This window comes from Nannospalax galili, unplaced genomic scaffold (assembly GCF_000622305.1).
Source record: "Nannospalax galili isolate Female #2095 unplaced genomic scaffold, S.galili_v1.0 scaffold243, whole genome shotgun sequence".
In the NCBI taxonomy this organism is placed as follows: domain Eukaryota; kingdom Metazoa; phylum Chordata; class Mammalia; order Rodentia; family Spalacidae; genus Nannospalax; species Nannospalax galili.
In genome coordinates, this window is record NW_008353490.1 from 8,952,487 (window position 1) to 8,974,386 (window position 21,900).

General features: G+C 44.7%; 1 protein-coding gene across 3 annotated transcripts; it reads left to right on the plus strand.

Moving 5' to 3' along the window:
* The first annotated feature begins 78 nt into the window (after positions 1 to 78).
* Sall3 (spalt like transcription factor 3) lies at positions 79 to 17,972 on the plus strand. 3 transcript variants are annotated; one of them, XM_008850684.3, is made up of 4 exons: positions 79 to 180; positions 11,857 to 14,748; positions 14,965 to 15,305; positions 16,675 to 17,972. In XM_008850684.3, the coding sequence occupies exons 1-4, from the start codon at positions 99 to 101 to the stop codon at positions 17,104 to 17,106; spliced, it is 3,747 nt and encodes a 1,248-aa protein (XP_008848906.1). In that variant the 5' UTR covers positions 79 to 98; the 3' UTR covers positions 17,107 to 17,972. The 3 variants fall into 3 exon arrangements, with proteins under 3 accessions (XP_008848906.1, XP_008848905.1, XP_029410696.1); XM_008850683.3 differs by having other exon boundaries at positions 11,857 to 15,305; XM_029554836.1 differs by lacking the exon at positions 14,965 to 15,305 and having other exon boundaries at positions 16,675 to 16,866.
* Positions 17,973 to 21,900: the final 3,928 nt, after the last annotated feature.

The following is a 21,900-nucleotide window of genomic DNA, read 5'->3' on the forward strand; positions in this document are numbered from 1 at the left end:
CGCGCCCGCCCGGACGCCCCTTGCCCGCCCCGCTTCGTCCCCGCCGGCCACCCCGCTGATGTCGCTGCCCCGCGCGGGGGCCGAGCGCCGCTAGCAGCATGTCTCGGCGCAAGCAGGCCAAGCCCCAGCACCTCAAGTCGGACGAGGAGCTACCGCCGCCGGACGGGGCTCCCGAGCACGGTGAGGGCCGGGGACCTCAAGATGGCCAGGGGTTCTGGGGCGCCCACCCAGGTTGGGAAGATTGGGCGGCGGGAGCGGTTGCGCGCATCTCGAAGTGGGAGAAAGTTCCCCGGTTCCCGCGAGTGAATGCTGGCTACGAATCTGGCCCTTCGGCCTTGCTAGCAAACGGGGAACCTGTGCTCCCTCGAAGTGCGCGGCCGCGGAAAGAGTTGCGGACCAAGTAAACTTGGCTCTGCTGTTCCGAACTGGGGAGCTGCGAGCTGAGGGTGTTGCGGCAGGACAGACTGGAGTCTGCGCGGCCGGAGACCGAGGCCCACGCGCTGGAGGGAGGGAGGGGGTCCTCGCCGCCGCCTGGATGCTGGTCCAGGTTTCTCTACGCCCACACGCTGCCTCGCCGGGCCCAGCGCCTCCGGGACTCTCGGAGACCCCGGCCCAGCTCAGGGCTGACCCCAGAGCGGGCGCAGCAGCGGGGAACGCGTCTGAGGCTCACCTACCGCTGGACACCGGCTGTGGAGGCTGCCGCCTGGCCAGCTTTGTTCGGTGCCGCGCTCCCTGGTGCCCCGCTGGTGCGCGCCTGGAGTCCGCCCGGGGGCCCAGGCCACCTCGGTGAGCTCGGTCTCTGCTTCGTGTCGCGTACCGCCTGCAGGCCGCCTCCGGTGACCCTCGGGCCACGAACCCCGCGGTGTCCCAGCGCGTTGACAAATCCAATCAGCCCTTTCGGAAGCGAGTGGGAAGTAAATGTCTCTTGGCCTTTTCTTAATGGCCGACTTGGGAATTGTGGGGGGCGAGCACAGTTATGTCGTTTGGGGGCCTGTGCTTGCACGCGGTAGGACCGCAGCACGTTTCTGGTGGCTTTCTAGTTTCCCCTTAGGCCTTTTCGTGTGCACTCTTGGATACACCGAAATCGGGCGCTGAGGCACCCTCGCAAGTTACTTCGCTGGTAGGAACTTCCTCCTCGAACCATTCGAAAGTGAAGGGCAGGGGCTAAGGAACTTAGAGACTAGAGAAATGCGGGTTTAGCATCGCTGCACTTTGACACCGTTAAGTTTAGGGTACCCAGAATCCGTGGGCCCTAGGCGCCAGTTTCAGCGCCCGTCGCCAGGGCGCCGGCAAGGAGGCGGAGGAGGGGCGGCCACGGGCGGCACGGAGCCCCCAAGCAAGTGCGAAGTGGAATAATTTGTTCTTTAAAAGACAACTTTTATGGTCAACCTATGTAAGTTTAGAGGCAGATACTAAGTAATCTTTTTACTATGAAAATAGTGCCGCCTGCCAAAAATCCAAAAAACAAATAGACGGAATTTTAGAGTTTATCACACAGTGGTAAAGTTTGACAAAGCATGCACATTGCAGTAGAAAGTGAGAAAATGCCCACAGCAGCCCCAGAATGAATTAAATCAAATGGGACTCGTTGGGTCTTTTTGTTGCTGTGAGGTGAGAGAACCGCATCTCTGCAGCCAAGATTAGAACAGGCGATATGCTAAAAAGAAACGCTTGCATATGTTGGGTAGATTAAGGACAAAGAATCTTTTTGTCATGGAAATAGATTTTTTTGTTTTGTTTACTTCTTCACATAGAATTTCTCACACTTGGGTTGTTTTGTATTACCCTCAATGACTACATGATCAAATGAATGGATTTATTTCTGCCGAATGAGAAAGACAGTCTTTCCCTCAAAAGAACTACACTGCATCCCAGTGAGGAATTTTAAAGCTTCATTATTGCAGCTCCTGAATAGCTTAAAATCCGCTTTCACAGCCGCACCAAACTGCAACAATGTAAATACTTCGCTTTGTAGGGTCGTTATCAAAATGTGCAATGTCTCCTTTTATTAAAGCATATTTTAATTAATAGAGTAAAACCTCGTGTATTTAACCGTTAACAAGCTGAGGCACTGTTGTTCATTTTTAATTTCGCTTCAGAAATGTGAGTGTGGTGAAGTTAATCGCCTAAACATGTTGGAGGATATATAACCTGGACGGTGTTGAAAACCTCAGATGGAGTAAATTATTTACGAGTTCTCTTTTGAATTCACCTCGCTGCTGCTCGAATTTATTTAAGACTCCCCACATCCAGGTTTTCCACCCTCTCAGGAGTGGAGTTTTTATAGAGGCTGTGTTCCAGTCATTCAGACTTCTGATGGAGATGTCGACACAGTTCCTCATATTTTGCAACAGGCCAAAAATAACCTGTCTGAGGCTGAGCCCCAGTAAAGCAGTGTGCTGCCACGCTGGTCTGAAGGATAGTTTAGGCAAACTTAAAACAAGTTTTTTTCTAATTTATTTGTTTTGAAGCACATTGTTTGTGGAGCATAAAAGATAGTCTCTTCCCTGTGAAGTCAAGGAACACTTATGTGTGCATTACTCTAAGATCACCAAGAAAAGTTGTTTTGTTTTTTTTTTTAAGGTAAATAAATGGTTGTGCAAACTAAATGACTCCAATGTGATCTTAAATTCTTAATTTTGGTAGATGCAGAGGAGACAGATATGTCAAGTGGGAACTTATGAGTGAGCTTAGTCTACAGTGTTTTAGAAATGAAGTAAATGATTCCTTTGTATCACTTTGGGCGTGACATGTTAATTAAAGCACTGGGTCCATCTCTGCAGTAAAATTGAAGGCTTTTGTTAATGTCAAGCAGAACAGATACTTTATGAAACAACTGAGACTATCAGGGGCCGAGATGCATAGCCATGCTAATTTACAGTAGAAATTTTATATTTTTATAGCATATTTTTCAGGATTTGCTGTTTAGACAATGAAAAAAATGGCTATACAATAGCTTAGGTTATCTCCAGACCTTAGCACTGAAGGAATGAACAACACATCTGAATGAGAACAAGCTAGGTTGCCTTATGTAAAAAGTTCTAGAGTTAGCCTGTTGTAAAATTTTAAGTTACTGAGACTTAAGCCCCCAATAGAAACAGTTGTTTTAAATGGCTTATTCGCAAATATTTCCTATTTTAGAAATAAATGTGATGCAGCTCTGGGATTCAGTGAGATCTGTGCCACCAATAATGATATCCTCTGAGCCAGCCGAAGATTTTTGTTATAAGAAAAACTAATTAAAACTTCCAGCAATGCTGGGCGTGGTGGCGCATGCCTGTAGTCCCAGCACTGGAGAGGCAGGGGCAGGCAGATCTCCGTGAGTTCAAGGCCTGCCTGGTCTACATAGTGAGTTTCAGGCCAGCTGGGGCTGCAAGGGGACCCCATCTCAAAAAGACGAAAAAAAAAAAATAAAAGTAAAATAAAAAAAATTCCAGTGACAGTGCAGCACTTAAGTCCAACCAAGAACTTTAAAGATGTCGTGCCGTGCTGCAACCCTCTGCCGGGGGGGTGAGACACACACAGAGACACACACATACACACACAATTTCAGAAAGATGCATTTCTCTGTCATTAGAAAGTATACATTTAAGGAAGAACAAAAGGATGTTAAATTTAAAACAGTTTTGCCTTGCTGCATCTTGTTTGTTGGCACTAATTACTTCAAAGTGTTTTTATTTTGTGCCAGTTTACAGTATATGGCTATCTTTAAAAATCCTTTCAAATGTGGGGATCCTGTGACCTAAGAACTAGCCAGTGGAATTCACAGGCTGTGTTTAAATTCTGGGAGAGAAGGCCACCAGCCCTTGGTGAAGAGGTCTTTTTTCTTTTATCTGTATATGCAGGGTTTGCCTCCAGCCCCCCCCCTCCCCCCAGTATTCCCATTTACAATTCAGCATACCAAAAGGGACAATACAGAAGCCACTTTCTTACATCCCCTGGCAGCTTGTTTTCTCTGAAACATGAAAGGTAGAAAGTAAGTGAGGGGGGTGGGGGGGAGAAAGAATTTGCAAACATTTCTTTAAAAAATAACGTTCAAAAACCTAACCTATTTTAAAATGCATACTCTAAAAATCGGTGCCAATTAATTCCACTTTAAAGAGAGCTGATTATGAGACAAGAGTTAGGGAATTTTCATGAAGAGTACTTTCTAAACTTTTCAAAGCCTCTGCATAATCCAGGGTTTTTAGATGTGTTCAGACCCAGAAAAAGGAAAAGGTGTGGAGTAACAGCAGGAATTCCTTAGCAAGCTGATTATTTTTTTGTATCTAGAATGATGGCTAAAGCAGGCAGAAGTGGGTCAGATTTCATTCTCAGCCGCAATCTCCCGGAAGCTCTACCATTCCTCTCCAGGTAGCCGTAGGAACATTTTCTTTGGGGGTGGGGAACTCAGCAAACAGAGCAAAGATTTCTATTCTGTGTACTGATATTCAGTTGGAATTTAGCATTCTTGGATGTAAGTATTGGCACAGGCTCTCCCTGTAAGTAAATCTTTAAAATCTTTTTAATTGCTAGTGGGGTTATGCAACATCTTTTAATACAACATAGTTTCGCTTCATTTTTAGATAACAGAATGAGAAGGGTTTCCTTTTCTTTCACTTTTCTTTGCTGTTTTATTGGTTTCTCTTTTCTTAGCTAGTTGCCAGAAAAAAGAAAGACCAATGAAGATGTTCTCATGAAGATGTGAGCTAATTCTACTGGTGGGGAACCTTTGTAATTCCAGCAAGTGTTAAGTTACTGCACATTTCATATAAAAATCAAAATCTATGTGAAAAATTGAAATTTAATAATTACTTTTAACTATTTTTAAAGTATCTTAGATTTTTCTCTTTCAACGCACTTAGGATTTAAGATGTAGCTAACTGTGTGACTGCCAAACAAACAAGGCAAGTTATGTTCCCAAAAGTTTAAAATACATTTTTAACAAAATACTACAATGACCTTTATGCTCAAGAGTAAGATTAATTTGTTTCTGAACTGGAGGAAAGGGGTTCTGACCACCAAAGGGAACTGGTGGTGCCGGTGTGACATGTGTGTTCTTCTCTGCGGCTCCTCACTCCCTGCCTGTTTTTCCATGCTGTGGGAGGTCTGGCCCCTTTTCGTTTTCCTCAAGTATATTGCCCACAGGGTGTGGTACAGAACCTTTTCCTCTGGGGTTTGAGGAAAAAGAAGGTTCGCAGCGCTGGCCAGTTTGCGCCCATCTCTCCCTGAAGGTGGGTCCTTAGGAGTGTTGTGATAAGCCTTGCTGATTTAACCTTTGCCTGCTTTGCCCTGCCAGGGGTGGCCACTAGATGTCAAGCTCATAATACAATTAGTGCATCTGTGCTGTTGACCTTGGCAACCGGACTCACCACTGTTCTGTTAAGTGTGAACTCTGAGTCTGAGTGTTAACTAGAGCTCCCAATGCGAGTTTGTTCCATGCAATACACGTTTATCAAATGCCATCTAGTTCGGCACAAGTGTTTATAGTTCTTGGATGGAGAGAAACTGGCTTGCTTTTGTGTAACCGTTGCATCTTGAACAGTTTAATTAACCCTGCAGGTGCCGGGGCACTTTGTCCTCTTCCTCAGCACTGCTCATCACCAGAGTGGCCTCAGACAGAGCTGTTTGATAATAATTGTTGTGAAGTTTGTACACATGCAGAGTCGTTGGCATCACAGGGCTTTTCCAGGATGACTTTGTGCTTGTGTGCAAATCTCTCCCGTAGAAATGAAACAACCCCATGAAGTGATGACAGATGGTGGAAATGATTTAATCACCTGACCCGGGTGCTTGCCGCCTAATGCTTACAGGTGATGTCAGTCTCTTCCCTGGAAGCAGTGTGACTGGTGCTAAAGGGACATAGCATTTCTGCAACTCATTTTGCTTCCTCTCCCCCCTTTCCCCTCTCCCCCCTCCTCTCCACCTCTCTTCTCTCCCTCTTCCCCTCCGTCCCTCCCCCTACCTCTCTCTCCCACAGTGGATTGTGATTGAATGGACACTTTCCAGGAGGCATGTCATAAATAGATGTGAAATTCCTTGTGCCTCCTCTTGAGATTCTTCCTCTATATTTGAACCAGCCAGCTTATCCTAACCCAAAGTGACTTAGCAAAACCTTGTTTTCAGCCCCTCACCAAATTTCCACTGGACTTGCTCACTTCTACAGACATGTCTCAGGTGTGTGTTTTTGTAGGCACAGATAGTGATGGGAGCATGAGTATAGCATGACAGCTGATGAAAGGGCGATTGTGCAGACCTTGAAGTACAACCAGCATCTTTCTGACTATCCGTGTGCTGCTGCCCCATCTGCGTGTCCCATGAAGGAACAGTCTTCCTGGTCCCTGGAGCTTCACCACACAGATTAAAACTGAACCGCTTTAAAGAGAAGACTCCTGGGGCCTGTGCCACAGGTGGTCGTGACTTAACAAATTTGTGATGTGGGCCACTGAGTAAGAGGGAGTGTGTGGGTCAGTTCTGCCCGGAGCATAGCAAGACTGCCCTCCACCGTTCAATTCCGTGAGCACATGCTTCCAGGTCTGGGGAAAGGACAGAAATTTTTCTTTTGCGCCTGGAATTTCTTCTACATTGTTAAACACAGTGGGGGTCTCTATTTGTCTCCTCCTGTGTCACAGCTTGGGCTCAGTATGTGATAATTCATCTTTCTTTATGGGATTCAAAGCTATCTTAAGGAGTTAAAAAGAATTAATTTGCAAGAAAATAAGTGTCTCCTAACAATTTACAAAAACTTGAAAAATGCTTCCTAGATTATTTTAAGAGCTAGAAAGGCAAAGGAGAAAGTAGGGTTTCCTGTCCCACCTGGCATTTGAAAGTTACTAATTTAAGTGGGGAAGTTAACATGCCTTTTCTCTGTACAAAACAAGTTTATGTTTCTCCTTTGTTAATTGTAGTGAATTAAAAATATATACTGGAAGTGTAGGAGAGTAAAGTCAAATGTAAATCAGCGATTTCACTGCTGCTCCGGAATGGGGGAACTGTTTCAAAAGGCACAGCACTCCTGAAAAGAGAAAGTCATAAGCTTTGCTAAGAACTGTGGGTAGAAACTTGCAAAGAAAGCATGATGTCTCAAATATCTTTCTACATTACAATAACACTCTTTCATGTGGTTCAGAAAGATCATCATGCCCAAAAATTCTGCCTGTCTTGTCCTTCTCTCCAAGACAGAGAAAGCATGAGGTCTATATTAAACCGATGAGGAATGAAAGCTGAGAGAATCTGAGGCTGTGGTTAATGAGTCAGTCCTAAGAATAGGCAGATTTTTGTTAACATGCTGTGTGTTATCAGTGTGGGGGGGGTGACGTTGGGGGAAACAACAATAACAACGAAAACATGTACCTTTAAAACAAGCGCTGGGAAGGTGACTGCCTTATGGAGGTTTTCTCTGAAAGGCTGTGGGCCTTCCCTGCTCCTGTGCTAGCCACAAACATTAATTTCACTCAAGATGGAGTTAGGAACCCTGAAAGCACAAGGGGAAACAGCAAATGCCGGGTGACTATAAATCAACCCAAAACTTTGTTTTAGCCTTTTTAGTGCAGGTGACTTAAGTGATGCTTATGTGATAGGGATGAAGAGGATGGTTTCCCAGGGCAGCAAAGAATATGTGGTCCTTCTGCTTGGCACCTTGGCCAGCTGGTCTACCAACCAGGAGGAAGGCCCTTTCAGAAAGGAGGCCCAGGGCCCACTTGAATCATTTGGTCAACTAGTTGGCATTTTCCCCCCTATATATAATCTTTACATACTGTAAAATTCCTGCTTAATCCCTATCTAGTGAGTTTCAAATCTTGGTGTTGAATAATCAGTAGGCAAAAAGCATAAATGACTCTGACACTGATGATAAAATTTAGAATGCTTGTTTGCTTGTTTTTTTAATTCCTCCCCACCAAAGAAAGAAAGAATAAAATACTGCATTGGTAATAAATTTCTCAGACTTGATATGCTGTCTGTCCTTTTGGAAGATTGTGCCTGACTTAGGTTATCTGCAAATAAAAATTTTCTGCGATATTAACCAATGGGTAGTAGCTTCTACTTTTAGAGCATCACAGGCAGTTCAGAATGTAAGTTTAAGTGAAACCTGGTTAAATAACATAATCTTGGGCTTTACAAATGGCAGGTAAAGGGCCTTAGTAACAGTATGATAAAATTATAAACTACAGTCAGGGCTTCTCTACCTGGGTTTTCTTTTTATGGAAAACAAATAAATAAAGCCAAGTTAGCACATAGACATGTTTTATGCCTGCGGTCAGAAGCAGGCCATAACTTAATTTTTCTCACTCTCTTTAGAATGCATGAGAGGTCAGCACTTGGGCTCTGCATGTCAGTAAAATGTCTGGCTACTTCTAAAGAGTTCTGGCCTTAGTAAACCATGTTCCCTTCTATTCCCAACAGTCAGTTCAGTTAAAGAGTTAATTGTTGCTTCATAATATTTTAAAATATGTAAACAATTCAATTCCATAGGGTAAATGTTAGTCTTTCATTTATATTTGTGACTATCTTAATACATGTCTGCTTACCTGTAACTCTTATGAAAAAGGAAGTTTAGGTTCATTCCAATTTGGATAACAGTTACAGCCTGAGCATGTGAGACTAACGTTGAAGTGATTGTGTTGTTTGTATTTTAAACAGACCACAGCAGAAATGTTAAATGGTGATTCTAATTTATTTGCCCCAAATAAGAAATTCGAATTGTACTGATGGATTTCTCCCTTCACTGATTGTAGCTTTTAAGATCATCCTTTTGCGAAAAGTGAAATTCACGATGAAGCTTGGCTTATAAGCAAATTGGTGCCAGTTTTGATTTCCTTAGGCTCATTAACGGAATGAACTGTTAACCGGTCCAAGGGGTCAGAATGCTATTTCTTTACAATTTCCTCCTTCGATTTGGAAGGAATCTAGATGGAGGATTATTTTACTTTGACAAAAATATCTTGTGTTGAGGTAATTGTCACTTAAGAGCATTAAACAAAATGACATTATTTGACAGAAAGTGCTTCAATATTCTGTGCACACTTTGTATAGCTAAGAAACACTTGTAATTTAGCAACGCCTGCAGTGAAGAAAAAAATTGAAATTACCTGAGGGATCCTTTCCCAGCTTCCATGCATTTGGAAGTGAACCTTAAAAACACTTAACACATTAAAAAGCTAATGGGAATGTAAGAATGCAAAAATCTTTAAGGTAAATAGAGATTTGTTTGGGTTAAGACCTCTGAATCACATGCTATACTTTGTAACAAGGAAAATCTGGGAAATGTTCATTTGTGAAGGTATCATTTACAGTTATGTAAATTAATTCTTTCAACACAATGTACTTTAAGCCATCTAAATGTCAACCCAATATTAAGCATTTTGTGAATGGGTTCCCTAATATATACTAAGTATAAAGACAAAGTATTCTTTTAATAAAATATTGTTTCATTTTAGAAAATTTAAGATCTGTGTGTATACCTTATGAAGGAATATCATATCAAGGTGCATCATATCAACGATACATTTTTTTATCTCCTGGAAGGAGTTACTTAGAATTACATTAACTATTTTTACTTTGTTTTCCCTTTTTTAGAAAGTATTAAAATAATACTTTTTATATCATATCATAGCTTTGCACATGGAAAATAGCTCTTCCCCATGCTGTTGTTTCTGTGCATATATTTGATTGCTTAATGCAGATGGGCAATTTTATTAATGTCTACTTAGGTTTTTTAAATGTGCGGTTTTGAAGAATATTAATACAGTTACTTACAGAGAAATCTTAAAGCAGAAATTGTTGACATTTTGTGAAAAAAACTGAAGTAAGTTACTGGACTGTAAAAGAACCTATGATTTGTTTTTAATCAATGATTAAAAGAAATTCTAGCTGTTTTTCCTGTGCCATAATGATAGCGAGTTTACAATTAGATTTTGCATACATTGAGCAAAGTTGAACATGGAGTATTTGTTTTGTTAATGCGCCTATCTGCTGTATAAATCGGCTGTGTCTTTGCTCCTAGCTACCCTCAACCTCATTACAGATACCTATTACGTTCCTTCCCCCACGCCATAATGAGACTGCTTGCTGTAGCCTGATCTTCGCACTGAATTTAGTTTAAAAGTCTACAGGTTTATGGGCTACAGCTCTAACTTCTTCCCCTTCAAATTGCTTAGCCAGTTAAGAAAATGCTAATTGAATGCTGCTAATAATTTTTTAAAGGCATGTATAAATTACCTGGAAATAGCCTCATGGAAAGCAGCAGGCTAGCCACAAAAATATTTTTATTTCGTTTTTCTAGGCGAGGAGCAGTGGAATTTGCTGGGACAAAAAAAAAAAAAAATTTTTTTAATCAGATGACTGTTCAACTTGGTGCTGAATTATTCTTTTTCTAAACCTTAAAAGAAAAATATTAGAGACATCTTTAGCAAGTCCATGTGTTGGTGTTGGAGCAGTGTGTTTGTGGGACACTAGACTAGGGGATTTTTTGTTCTGGACTTCAATTTTGCAGTTTAGCAAAGGGCTGACTTGCCTGTGTTGTTGACTCTGTTTGGACTGATCTACTCCTGTCACTCCATCTGCAAGCTGATAAAAAAATAAAATAAAAAGTAAACCCAGCTCTGAGTCATGGCACTCTGGCTGGCACGCAAAACCAAGCAGTGGTGGGCATCTCTCCCATCGCAGTGACCCAAAAAGTGGGAGCCAGAAGTGTCACCCGGTGTCGATTTCTTGTTCCTGTACAGCTATTTATTTGATCAGGTGTGAATTAGAGTTGTTCATTAAACACGGCTGTTATTCGGCACAAGAGGGTTAGAGGAGACAGAGGAAGTAGCTGCCTACAACAGTAATTAAACATGTGTAACCAATTAGAGGCTTTTCCATGATGGTGCAAGCATATAATTTGCTAAGTCTTTCTATGAGAATAGATGAAAATAGGTACAAAAAGTATGTCTGACTACAACATTCTCATGTTAAACATGTCAACATAAATGAACTTTAAATATATAATTTCTAGTTTGTTAACAAACCACTGAGCTCTATTGGCTAATCACAATAACATGTAATTTTAAGTTCATTTTGCCAAGAAATATTGCATCTGACAGAGCCGATTAATTGTATTAAACATGATTCATTTTAGACCTAGCCTGTATTGATAGTCCTTTGGCAAACCCTAAAATGTAGCAGCCTGTGCCTCTGACAGGGAAAGAAGACACCACCGTTAGTGACTCCAACTAGCAGATCCAGAGAGATGGTTTTTCTGAGCAGAATTGTAAGAAGTACTTATATTTTCTTTGCTACATTCACAAATAACAACAGTATTTAGCTGAAATTTCCTACATGAAATAAATACCTATTGATTCTAAAGGTTCTGTAGGCTCAACATCAGATCAGCACTGCCTCAGCTGGGTTTAAAGATGATAATTCTATGGGCCCAGACCACACCACACTGGCTTCCTGTCAGGTGCTGATGTGTGGGAAAGGTTAAGGATTAGCTCAGCAATGTTAAGTGAACTGGCAGAGGCATCTCTAATTTTGTTGGAAATGAGGAAGCCCGGTGGTAAAGGGGAATCCTAATGAGCCCGTTGAAGGCTGGCTTTGTACCCGACAGACAGGGTGGCTGCGGATTGTATGAAGATATTGGAAATCGATGACTTCTATGGAATTTCATTAAGAAGCAGTATCCACAATTGATAGAGCCTCATAATTTGATGGATTGTGCTAAGAAAATGATTAGCTAGCTAGAAAGAGTCATAGAACACACACGCTGGGACGTCAGAAATGTTGAAGTGGGGTAATTTGTACAAAATAAAAAATATTGATTTTACTGATGTGCAAAATTTTGAAATGGAGGGCGGCTGTCTGGCGCCTGGCTGATGTAATCTCTTGGTTTTCTAGGCGTCCCCAGGGAAGGCGCGGAGGATGCGGACAGTGGCAGCGAGAGCAGGAGTGGCAGTGAGGAGACCAGTGTGTGTGAGAAGTGCTGTGCGGAGTTCTTCAAGTGGGCAGACTTCCTGCAGCACAAGAAGACCTGCACCAAGAACCCATTAGTTCTGATTGTACACGATGATGAGCCAGCACTGCCCTCCGAGGACTTTCCAGAACCTTCTCCGATCAGCTCTCCCAGTGACCGCACTGAGAGCGAGGCCACAGAGGAGACAGCACCTGCAGAGGGCAGCGAGATGAAGGCTGCTGGGAAGGAGGCAGAGCCCATGGACGTGGAGGCACCTGCAGACAAGGGCCCAGCAGGTCCTGGTGTTCCCCCACCACCACCAGCACTGCCACGGCCACCGGAGCCTGCAACCTTCAGCATGCCAAGTACCAACGTGACACTAGAGACGCTGCTCAGCACCAAGGTGGCTGTGGCACAGTTCTCACAGGGCACACGCACAGGTGGCACCGCAGGCACTGGTGGCAGTGTGGGCGCAGTAGCCATCCCCATGATCCTGGAGCAGCTGGTGGCCCTGCAGCAGCAGCAGATCCACCAACTCCAGCTCATTGAGCAGATCCGCACCCAGGTGGCCCTGATGAGTCGCCAGCCAGGGCCTCCACTGAAGCCCTCAGCTGGTGCCCCTGGGACAGCCTCCGGCCAGCTCCAGGGCCTGGCTCCCCACACAGCCCTCCAGCTTTCAGCTGGACCCCCCACTGCCCCTCCTGGCTCAAGCTCTGCAGCACCAGTGGCCTTTGAGGGTCCCCAGCACCTGTCACAGCCTGCATCAGGCACAAGCACGCCCTGCAGCACCAGTGCTGGCCCCACTGAGTCAGGGTCGCATCCAGCCTGCAATCCTGGCCCGGCTCCGGGGACAGTAGCTGCAGCATCCAGCATGGTGGGCAACACAGTACAGCCCCAAAATGCATCCACACCCCCTGCCCTGGGTACTGGGCCCCTCCTTAGCTCAGCCTCCAGCCTGCCAAACCCTCTGCTACCTCAGACCTCCTCCAGCAGTGTCATCTTCCCCAACCCGCTGGTCAGCATCGCTGCCACAGCCAATGCCCTGGACCCCCTGTCAGCCCTTATGAAGCACCGAAAGGGCAAACCCCCCAATGTGTCAGTGTTTGAGCCCAAGGCCAGCGCTGAAGACCCCTTCTTCAAGCACAAGTGCAGATTCTGTGCCAAAGTCTTTGGCAGTGACAGTGCGCTACAGATCCACTTGCGATCCCATACCGGGGAACGGCCCTTCAAGTGCAACATCTGTGGCAATCGCTTCTCTACCAAGGGCAACCTGAAGGTCCACTTCCAGAGGCATAAGGAAAAGTACCCCCACATCCAGATGAATCCCTACCCTGTCCCAGAATACCTCGACAATGTGCCCACCTGCTCGGGGATTCCCTATGGCATGTCTCTGCCTCCAGAGAAGCCAGTGACCACCTGGCTGGACAGCAAGCCAGTTCTGCCCACTGTGCCCACATCTGTAGGGCTACAGCTCCCTCCCACCATCCCTGGCACCCACAGCTACACTGACTCCCCAAGTGTTACCCCTGTCAGCCGCTCCCCACAGAGACCCTCTCCAGCATCTAGTGAGTGTACTTCTCTGTCCCCAGGCCTCAACAATGCCGAGTCTGGCATTGCAGTGACAGCTGAGTCCCCACAGCCCCTCCTTGGTGGGTCTTCTCTGACTAAAACAGAGCCAGTTAGCCTCCCTTGCACAAGTGCAAGGACAGGGGATGCTCCTGTGGTGGGTGGACAGGTCAGTGGATTGCCTACTTCTGCTGCCACCACAGTCACGGACAGCGCCTGCACGAGCCTGGGTAGCCCTGGTCTTCCAGCTGTCTCTGACCAGTTCAAAGCCCAGTTTCCCTTTGGAGGACTACTCGACTCTATGCAAACGTCAGAGACCTCAAAACTGCAGCAGCTAGTGGAGAATATTGATAAGAAGATGACCGACCCAAACCAGTGTGTCATCTGTCACCGCGTGCTGAGCTGCCAGAGTGCTCTGAAGATGCACTATAGGACACACACAGGTGAAAGGCCCTTCAAATGCAAGATCTGTGGCCGCGCCTTCACCACCAAAGGCAACCTGAAGACACACTTTGGGGTGCACCGTGCAAAGCCCCCACTCCGTGTGCAGCACTCTTGCCCCATCTGCCAGAAGAAGTTCACAAACGCTGTGGTACTGCAGCAGCACATCCGCATGCACATGGGGGGGCAGATCCCCAACACACCGCTGCCAGAGGGCCTTCAGGACGCCATGGACGCTGAGCTGCCCTTTGACGAGAAGAACACGGAGACCCTCAGCAGCTTTGATGACGACATTGACGAGAACTCCATGGAGGAAGACTCAGAGCTGAAGGACACGGCCAGTGACTCGTCCAAACCGCTCCTGTCTTACTCGGGGTCCTGCCCACCCTCACCTCCGTCAGTCATCTCCAGCATTGCTGCCCTGGAGAATCAAATGAAAATGATGGACTCAGTCATGAACTGCCAGCAACTGACCAGCTTGAAGTCAGTGGAAAATGGATCTGGGGAAAGTGACCACCTGAGCAATGATTCCTCATCTGCTGTGGGTGACCTGGAGAGCCACAGTGCAGGCAGCCCCGCCCTGTCTGAGTCCTCTTCTTCCCAGGCTCTGTCACCTGCCCACAGCAATGGTGAGAGTTTCCGCTCCAAGTCCCCAGGCCTTGGTCACCAGGAGGATCCCCAGGAGATCCCGCTGAAGACTGAAAGGCCCGACAGCCCAGCCCCAGGCCCGGGAAATGGAGGTGCCCTGGACCTGACAGCAGGCCATCCTGGGCGGCCCCTCATCAAAGAAGAGGCCCCATTCAGCCTACTGTTCCTGAGCAGAGAGCGGGGTAAGTGTGCGAGCACTGTGTGTGGTGTCTGTGGCAAGCCCTTTGCTTGCAAGAGCGCGTTGGAAATCCACCACCGCAGCCATACGAAGGAGCGGCCGTTTGTCTGCATGGTCTGCAGGCGGGGCTGCTCCACTATGGGTAACTTAAAGCAGCACTTACTGACACACAAGTTGAAAGAGCTGCCTTCTCAGGTATTTGACCCCAACTTTACTCTAGGTCCCAGCCACAGCACGCCTAGCCTGGCCTCCAGTCCTGCGCCCACCATGATCAAAATGGAAGTGAACGGCCACAGCAAGGCCATCGCACTGGGTGAGGGCCCACCTCTACCGGCCGGGGTCCAGGTCCCTACTGGGCCCCAGACAGTGATGAGCCCTGGCCTGGCACCCATGCTGGCACCCCCACCACGCCGGACACCTAAGCAGCATAACTGTCAGTCATGTGGGAAGACCTTCTCCTCAGCCAGCGCCTTGCAGATCCATGAGCGTACCCACACTGGGGAGAAGCCCTTTGGCTGCACCATCTGTGGCAGGGCCTTCACCACCAAGGGCAATCTCAAGGTAAGAGGGGCATAGGCTTGAGACTGTGGCCAAGCCACACAGGCACATATGGACAGTGCCCTGCACCCTCGCATAGGGTACATGGAAGAGATTGTTCTCACCCTCACATGTATGTGTGTGCACACATGTAGGTGTGGGGTGGGTTGTTTATGCATGTGCAGTATGAGTGTATAGTGTGGGCATGTGTATGTACATGCATATATGTATAGTATGTGTATGTGCATGCACGTACATGTGCACACACAAGATGTGCATCCCATTAAGCAGCAGTAAGCAAAACAGGAGTCTCTGTTCCATCCACAGGGAACATGTCTGCCTGTGCTTCTCTGATGGCTTTAGTGGTCATGACACACACTGAGCAGGCCTAGGTCACAAAGCTCCCTTGAATCTAATAACAAACTTGGCCTTAAACACATATAATACAGAGATGACACTTGCTCTGCAAGTTTTGGAATATCCTATTAGCCATGTGGTTGCTGACAGGACCCCTAGGAGGGGCACTGAATGAGAAGTTTCCCAGCATGTAAAGCCTGGAGAAAAACAGACGCTGTGTTGTGTTCTTGCTTAAAACCAACCATGGCAGCACTTTGTATCTTCCTCTGGAGACTGAACTTTGGCAGATGTCAACTTTTCTAGGTTCTGAGCTGTCATGTTAACCTGACCTTAGCTAAACATAGATACCACCTGTCTGGGTCTCAGCAGCCTCTCCAGAGGAAACTAAAGGGCAATACCTGTAGCCTCTGTACTGCACGAGCACTTTTAAAACAAGAGCTGCCTGGGAACCCTGCTGCTGTGGTTGACCCAGGGGTATCTTAGAATTAATTCTTCCCATTTGAGAGAAAGCAAAAGAAGAGAAGGGACACAGTCAAACAAAGATATTTTAAAAGTTGGAGAGGGCTGAGGAGATAGGTACGTGGCAAGTTCCATGCCAGTGAGAGACCCTGTTTCCAGAAAACAAGGTGAACCAGTCCTGAAGAATGACACCAGAGATTTTCCTTTGACCTCCATGTGTATATCCACACAAAGCCGGGGAGCAGATAAACAGGGAACCAAGGTCCTTTAGCTTTAAAGCTCTAGAACATTCACTAGTGTTCTTATGGGATTTATACCTGGGGGTGGGGGATATCTTAACAGGTTTGTTAACTGAAAGACGACATTTGTTAACTTATGTGCTGGTTTTGCTTTTTGTATTCACAGAATGAAATATTGCGTGTATAGTACAAGATGCTCAGGAAAGCTCACCTAACAGTATTCTGTTGTCCCCAGGCTAATGCTTAGGATGGGGATAATACTTATGGAAACCAAGACATAACTGCCTCACAGTTCTAGACTGGCTTACTTGTGGATTGTCTCTCTGTGTCCCCTGCAGGTACACATGGGCACACACATGTGGAACAATGCACCAGCAAGGCGTGGCCGCCGCCTCTCTGTGGAAAACCCCATGGCCCTGCTCGGTGGTGATGCACTGAAGTTCTCTGAAATGTTCCAAAAGGACCTGGCAGCCCGGGCAATGAATGTTGACCCCAGCTTTTGGAACCAGTATGCTGCAGCCATCACCAACGGACTTGCAATGAAGAACAATGAAATTTCTGTCATCCAGAATGGAGGCATCCCCCAGCTCCCAGTAAGTCTAGGCGGAGGTGCTATTCCGCCTTTGGGTGCCATGGCCGGTGGGGTGGACAAGGCGCGCACTGGCAGTAGCCCACCCATTGTCAGCTTGGACAAAGCGAGTTCAGAGACAGGAGCCAACCGGCCGTTCACGAGGTTCATTGAGGATAACAAGGAGATTGGGATCAACTAGCTGGCTGCACTAAGACTCCATCCACCTGTTCTGTCCCAAGTCCACACTTTACAGTTTGAGCATCAGGCTTTGGACCCAACATGCCTAAATTCACACTAATATTTTGCCCATGACAGAAAATACTTGCACCATGGCTACTGTGAAGTGGCCTGGTGAGTGCTGCACAGTACTTCCTTCAGCAGTGGATTTGACTGTTCTTAAGAACTCTGCAACCTCTCAAATTCCAGACAGAAGCAAAAGTGCTTGGAAAACTGCCTTAGGACAGAAAGAGCTCAGACCATATCTACTTCGTTTCTCCTAAAACTTAGTGACCCCGGAAAATGGGGTCCCTTGTGGTAATCCAGTGAGCCCCATTCAATGGTTTTGTTCAAATTAGGTAGAAACTTGAACTATGTTTTAGGAACTCTTCGTCTTTAAGAAGTGGTTCAGTGGTACAAACGCTGTGTATTACGACAGTGTCTTCGTCCGTAGTATTTATAATGTTAAGATTATGCGGGTAACAGACAATAAAATAGCCCCATCCTTAAATGAAGCTTTTGTACTGCAGAATACATCTGGCTATGTGATATTTTTTTTTTTAAGCAAGATTTGCTTTACTATAAATAAGTGGATTAATTCAATGCAGGCAAAATTGTGACGTTCTATTGGGAAAGATAGCATGCTTTTTGTGTGCAAGTACCTGTCAGTAACCCCCCCCTTTTTTTTAAATTTAAATGTTTGTAGCTGCTATGTGAACAGTTGTTCTCTAGTGTGGTCTGTAGCCCAGCGGCTGAGTGGGGAACAAGTTACAGACAAACATCACCGTAAATGATTCACAGCATTATAAACAGTTGTGAGTAACTATTTCACGTTATCAAAGCTGTACAATAAAGAGGTAATGTTTGTATAATGTGGTTGCAAATCTTAATTTATACAATTGCACTTTTAGTATTTTGTATTAGGGAGGTTTGTCTATAATTTGAAAATTTAAAAAGATGTAAAGTATTTTATAAATAGTACTTCGGTTTAAAGAAAATGGAAAAAAAATCCTGTCACAGTTTATTGTTTTGTCTTAAAGTTAAACAACATGAGAAATCTATGCTGCTTAAGCAGAAAAACCACCAAGACTTGTCAGCACCTCAATAAAATAAGGCCTGCCATTTCTTAAATTAACATGATTTATTTAACTTTTCTACAAAGCCCGTTTAAAAACTGTGAGCACCCTAACAAAACTTTGACAAATTAATCTGGGACATAGTATAAGCCAGGAAACAACCAGGCAAACATGGTATAGGTGTGATTTTACTGTAAGCTCTCCTGTCTTTCTCACACACACAAACAAGATGTGACTGCCTCATAGCACTGTTCACTGTGTAAATGAGACAAACAGCAAGTGTCTGGCAGTATAATCAGTCATAACTTTGGCATTTTCTGAGTTCATGATTTATTGTCTTTTCAATGCAAACAAATTGAAGTGTCCTCTAATTACTCAAAATACCATTGTTTGCTGATGACTGAGGAAAGAAGCCAGATGCTCAGAGGTGGGCCTGAATCAAAACTTGAATGTCAGTGTTGTGTGTTCTACCTCATTTTTGTGCATCACAAGCATGCTGGGGTGTGACATTATAAACTTCCAACAGAATTGCTCAAGAGATATTGTAGGTAGCTGGGTACCAGGGCAGGGAGTTGTCTGCCTAGGGGCCAAAGCAGACAGTGTAAAACAGAAAAATAGATCAGTTCCCTCACACAACTAAACCAACAGCAAAAGGCAGTGCAGAGGAACACACTGCCACCGGCCTGTATGGCTGAGCAGAGGGCTTCTGGGGCTCATTAGCCATTTGTGTCTGAAAGTGAACACTGAACTCTATGAATCTGTTTTCCACGTGGTGAAGTGTGACACCCCGCCCCAGGTCAGCCCTCATGCCATCTCCTCGAAATGGGACTGGGTGCTTCAGCATTAGGAAGAGGAAGATAAGGTGGCTCAATGTTGCTGTGCGTTGGCAGTTGAATGTTTTGTTATTTATCTGTGTCCTTTTGGTGTTTATTTTTCCCCTCTTGGTTGGTATTTGGTACCATGTTAGTGTCCTTCCTTCTCCCAAAAGGATGTGTATATAACTTAAGAAAAGAGAAATGTAAAGTGTTATAAATGAGATGGCTGATGAAGGTGCAGTGGCCACCCCCATTCGGTATTCAGGGCTGGCTATCCCTCTGCGTGGTGAAGAGAGACATTATTTTTATACCACAAAACCACGTGGGGTGAGGGCCTCCCAGAACCAGTCGGGGTGTTTCGTAGATCCAATATATTTTATGATTAAATCTTGTGGCTTGACACATCTACTGACTGAAATGGATGTCTTAGTGTAGGTTACTATTTTTGTCATATGGAATTGAATAAAATGCAGGATGTCATATTATTTCTGAATTGTGTTCCTTGATTCTTCTCACAGAAAAGTGGAATTTGTGGTGGTGGTCGCTCGTGATGGATGCATATGTCTGTGGTGTTTACAGGGGATGTCAGCATGGCCTGACCACTTAGATTTAAGCAATATCTAGGAGTGCTTTGATGGGTCTTTTTTTTTTTTTTTTCCCCTCTGGTTCTGGGGATAGAACCCAGGGCCTTGTTACATATATGCTAAACAAGAGCTACATTTTTTTTTCTTTTTTCCAAAATAAAAATGCATCTTCCTAGTTGTGGATTTTTTTATTTTCACATCTGCCGTGGTAGAAGATACCTGACAGAGAATCTGCAGTGTCTGAAGATGGCCATGCTTGAGTGAACATACTAGCTCTTCGGGTTGCTTGGACAAATAGATGTGCATCAGATCACTCTCTAGGAAGTATAGAAGGAGGCATATGTTCACGGGCACCATGCACAGCAGACTGCGTGTGTGCTTCAGCATCAGCCTCTGTCTACTCCCAGTGGAGGCATTGTTTATTTTGAAATTAGCTTTATCTCACATATAACATTATAAGACATAACTTTAACAATTTTAATAGCTCCTAGACACTGTTATATAATCCATTTAATATTAAAAAAGTTAATGATACTCAAAGCTGCAGTGACTTTTATCTGAACATATTGGAAGAGATTTTTTTTTTGGCACTAACCACTAATCAGCCTGGCCAGGCTGCCCTTCACAGTTCTCAAGTCTTAGAAGTTAAACTGTGCTGATGTCAGCACTACAGTAGGAATTATCAAGCTTAAAACTTAGATAGTAAATTTGATTTTATAAAAACAGAAATAGCAGTGGTGGCACATGCCTGTAGTCCCAGCACTCAGGAGGCAGAGGCAGGCAGATCGCTGTGAGTTCAAGGCCAACCTGGTCTACATAGTGAGTTCCAGGACAGCTGGGGCTACAGGGAGACCCTGCTTCAAAAAGACAAAAAAAAAAAAAAAAAAAAAAGAGAGAAATAGCAAAGATTCTACAGATGTTTAATAAATTAACATTCAAGAGAAAAGGGACTTATTGCTTCTATTTCAAAAATAATTTTAAGCAGCAAATCAGAGATGTCAGCCTTCTGCTTCTAGCAACAACTCCAGTTACTTAAACCCAAAAGAATCATAAATGGCATTATTATTTAATTGCATTTCTATCCTAAGTTCATTACAGAAACTGTTAACATTTAAAACTAATTAAAAGCTTTGTTAAAGGGCCAAATAGGAATGTACTTCAAACTCTGTTCTTTAATCATGTCTCCATGGATAAGGGAAGGCTGGTGCATCCCACCTGCTTCTCCCTGTGGAGCAGACAGTACCCAGTCTGTGTCATGTTTCATAACCTTAGCAAACGCCAGGCATTTCTTTATTCCTAGGCAGTGTCTGTGCTTCCAGCCTACCAATTTTAAACTACTGCAATCCCTCGGCTGCCTATCTCTTGCCACAGACTTCTGAACACTTCATTTCTTCCCCCAGCACATACTTGAGGCGAAACATTCCTGTGGTTCCTTGTCCAGTATGTCTCCACTGCGCACACCCCTACCTTCCTTTGCTTATTTGCTAATTATCAATGTTGAGGTGGCATGAGCACTTGATTATTCTGTTAAAGTTTCATACAACTCAGTGCTTCACAGAAGGAGAGAATGGTGTACATTTATATCTGTTGGCTAATTTGGGCAATGTTAAAATTTGATCTACAAAAATACTTCACGTGATACCAGGAAGTACTGGTATTAACTCTGAACATTCTTTACAAAGGAGGAGCCTTAAGAACAAGTTACACTGTGGGCATCTTCAACACCTTGAGTCAGAGGCATGGCGTGACCAGGTCTTCCTGTGTCCCTGCAGTGTGCTCTGCAGAGGATCCAGGCAAGAACTGGAGCGCACAGTGTGTCTGTCAGGAGGAACATCCTTCCTTCCCCTCACCCTTCCTAGTTTTAAATTTTCATTTTTTTTAAAAGCCACTAATGCATATCTTCCCTGTCAGAACTTACTGGACAAAGTAATTGGCCATATTTGTATAGAAAAGAGAGATACAGTTGCCTAAGAATATTATTCTGTAATATGAAAATTCTGCAGAAAACTTCTGAAGAAATTCTATGGAATTGTTTTTGGACCATGAAAATGTGTTTGCATCTTTAAGCAGAAAAAAAAAAAAAACCTCATTGAGTTTATCAGTGCATTTAAAAACATGCAGCAATCACATTCTGTGACTATTACGCTGACTTAATTTTCTATGCGAAAAGAGATTTTTACATGGTTTGACTTTTCTGTGTACATTGCATAAGACGTACACAGAGTTGTGCATGTGTACATGCGCACACACAAGTGTGCACACCCCCAAGGAGGATGCATATATTCAAAACAGTATGGAACTT

Bases quoted from the DNA above. Each gene is read 5' to 3' on its own strand.
- Sall3 (XM_008850683.3), top strand. From the start codon at position 99: ATGTCTCGGCGCAAGCAGGCCAAGCCCCAGCACCTCAAGTCGGACGAG. The intron at 181-11,856 runs GTGAGGGCCGGG...TTGGTTTTCTAG, and splicing joins GGACGGGGCTCCCGAGCACG to GCGTCCCCAGGGAAGGCGCG. The intron at 15,306-16,674 runs GTAAGAGGGGCA...TGTCCCCTGCAG, and splicing joins CCACCAAGGGCAATCTCAAG to GTACACATGGGCACACACAT.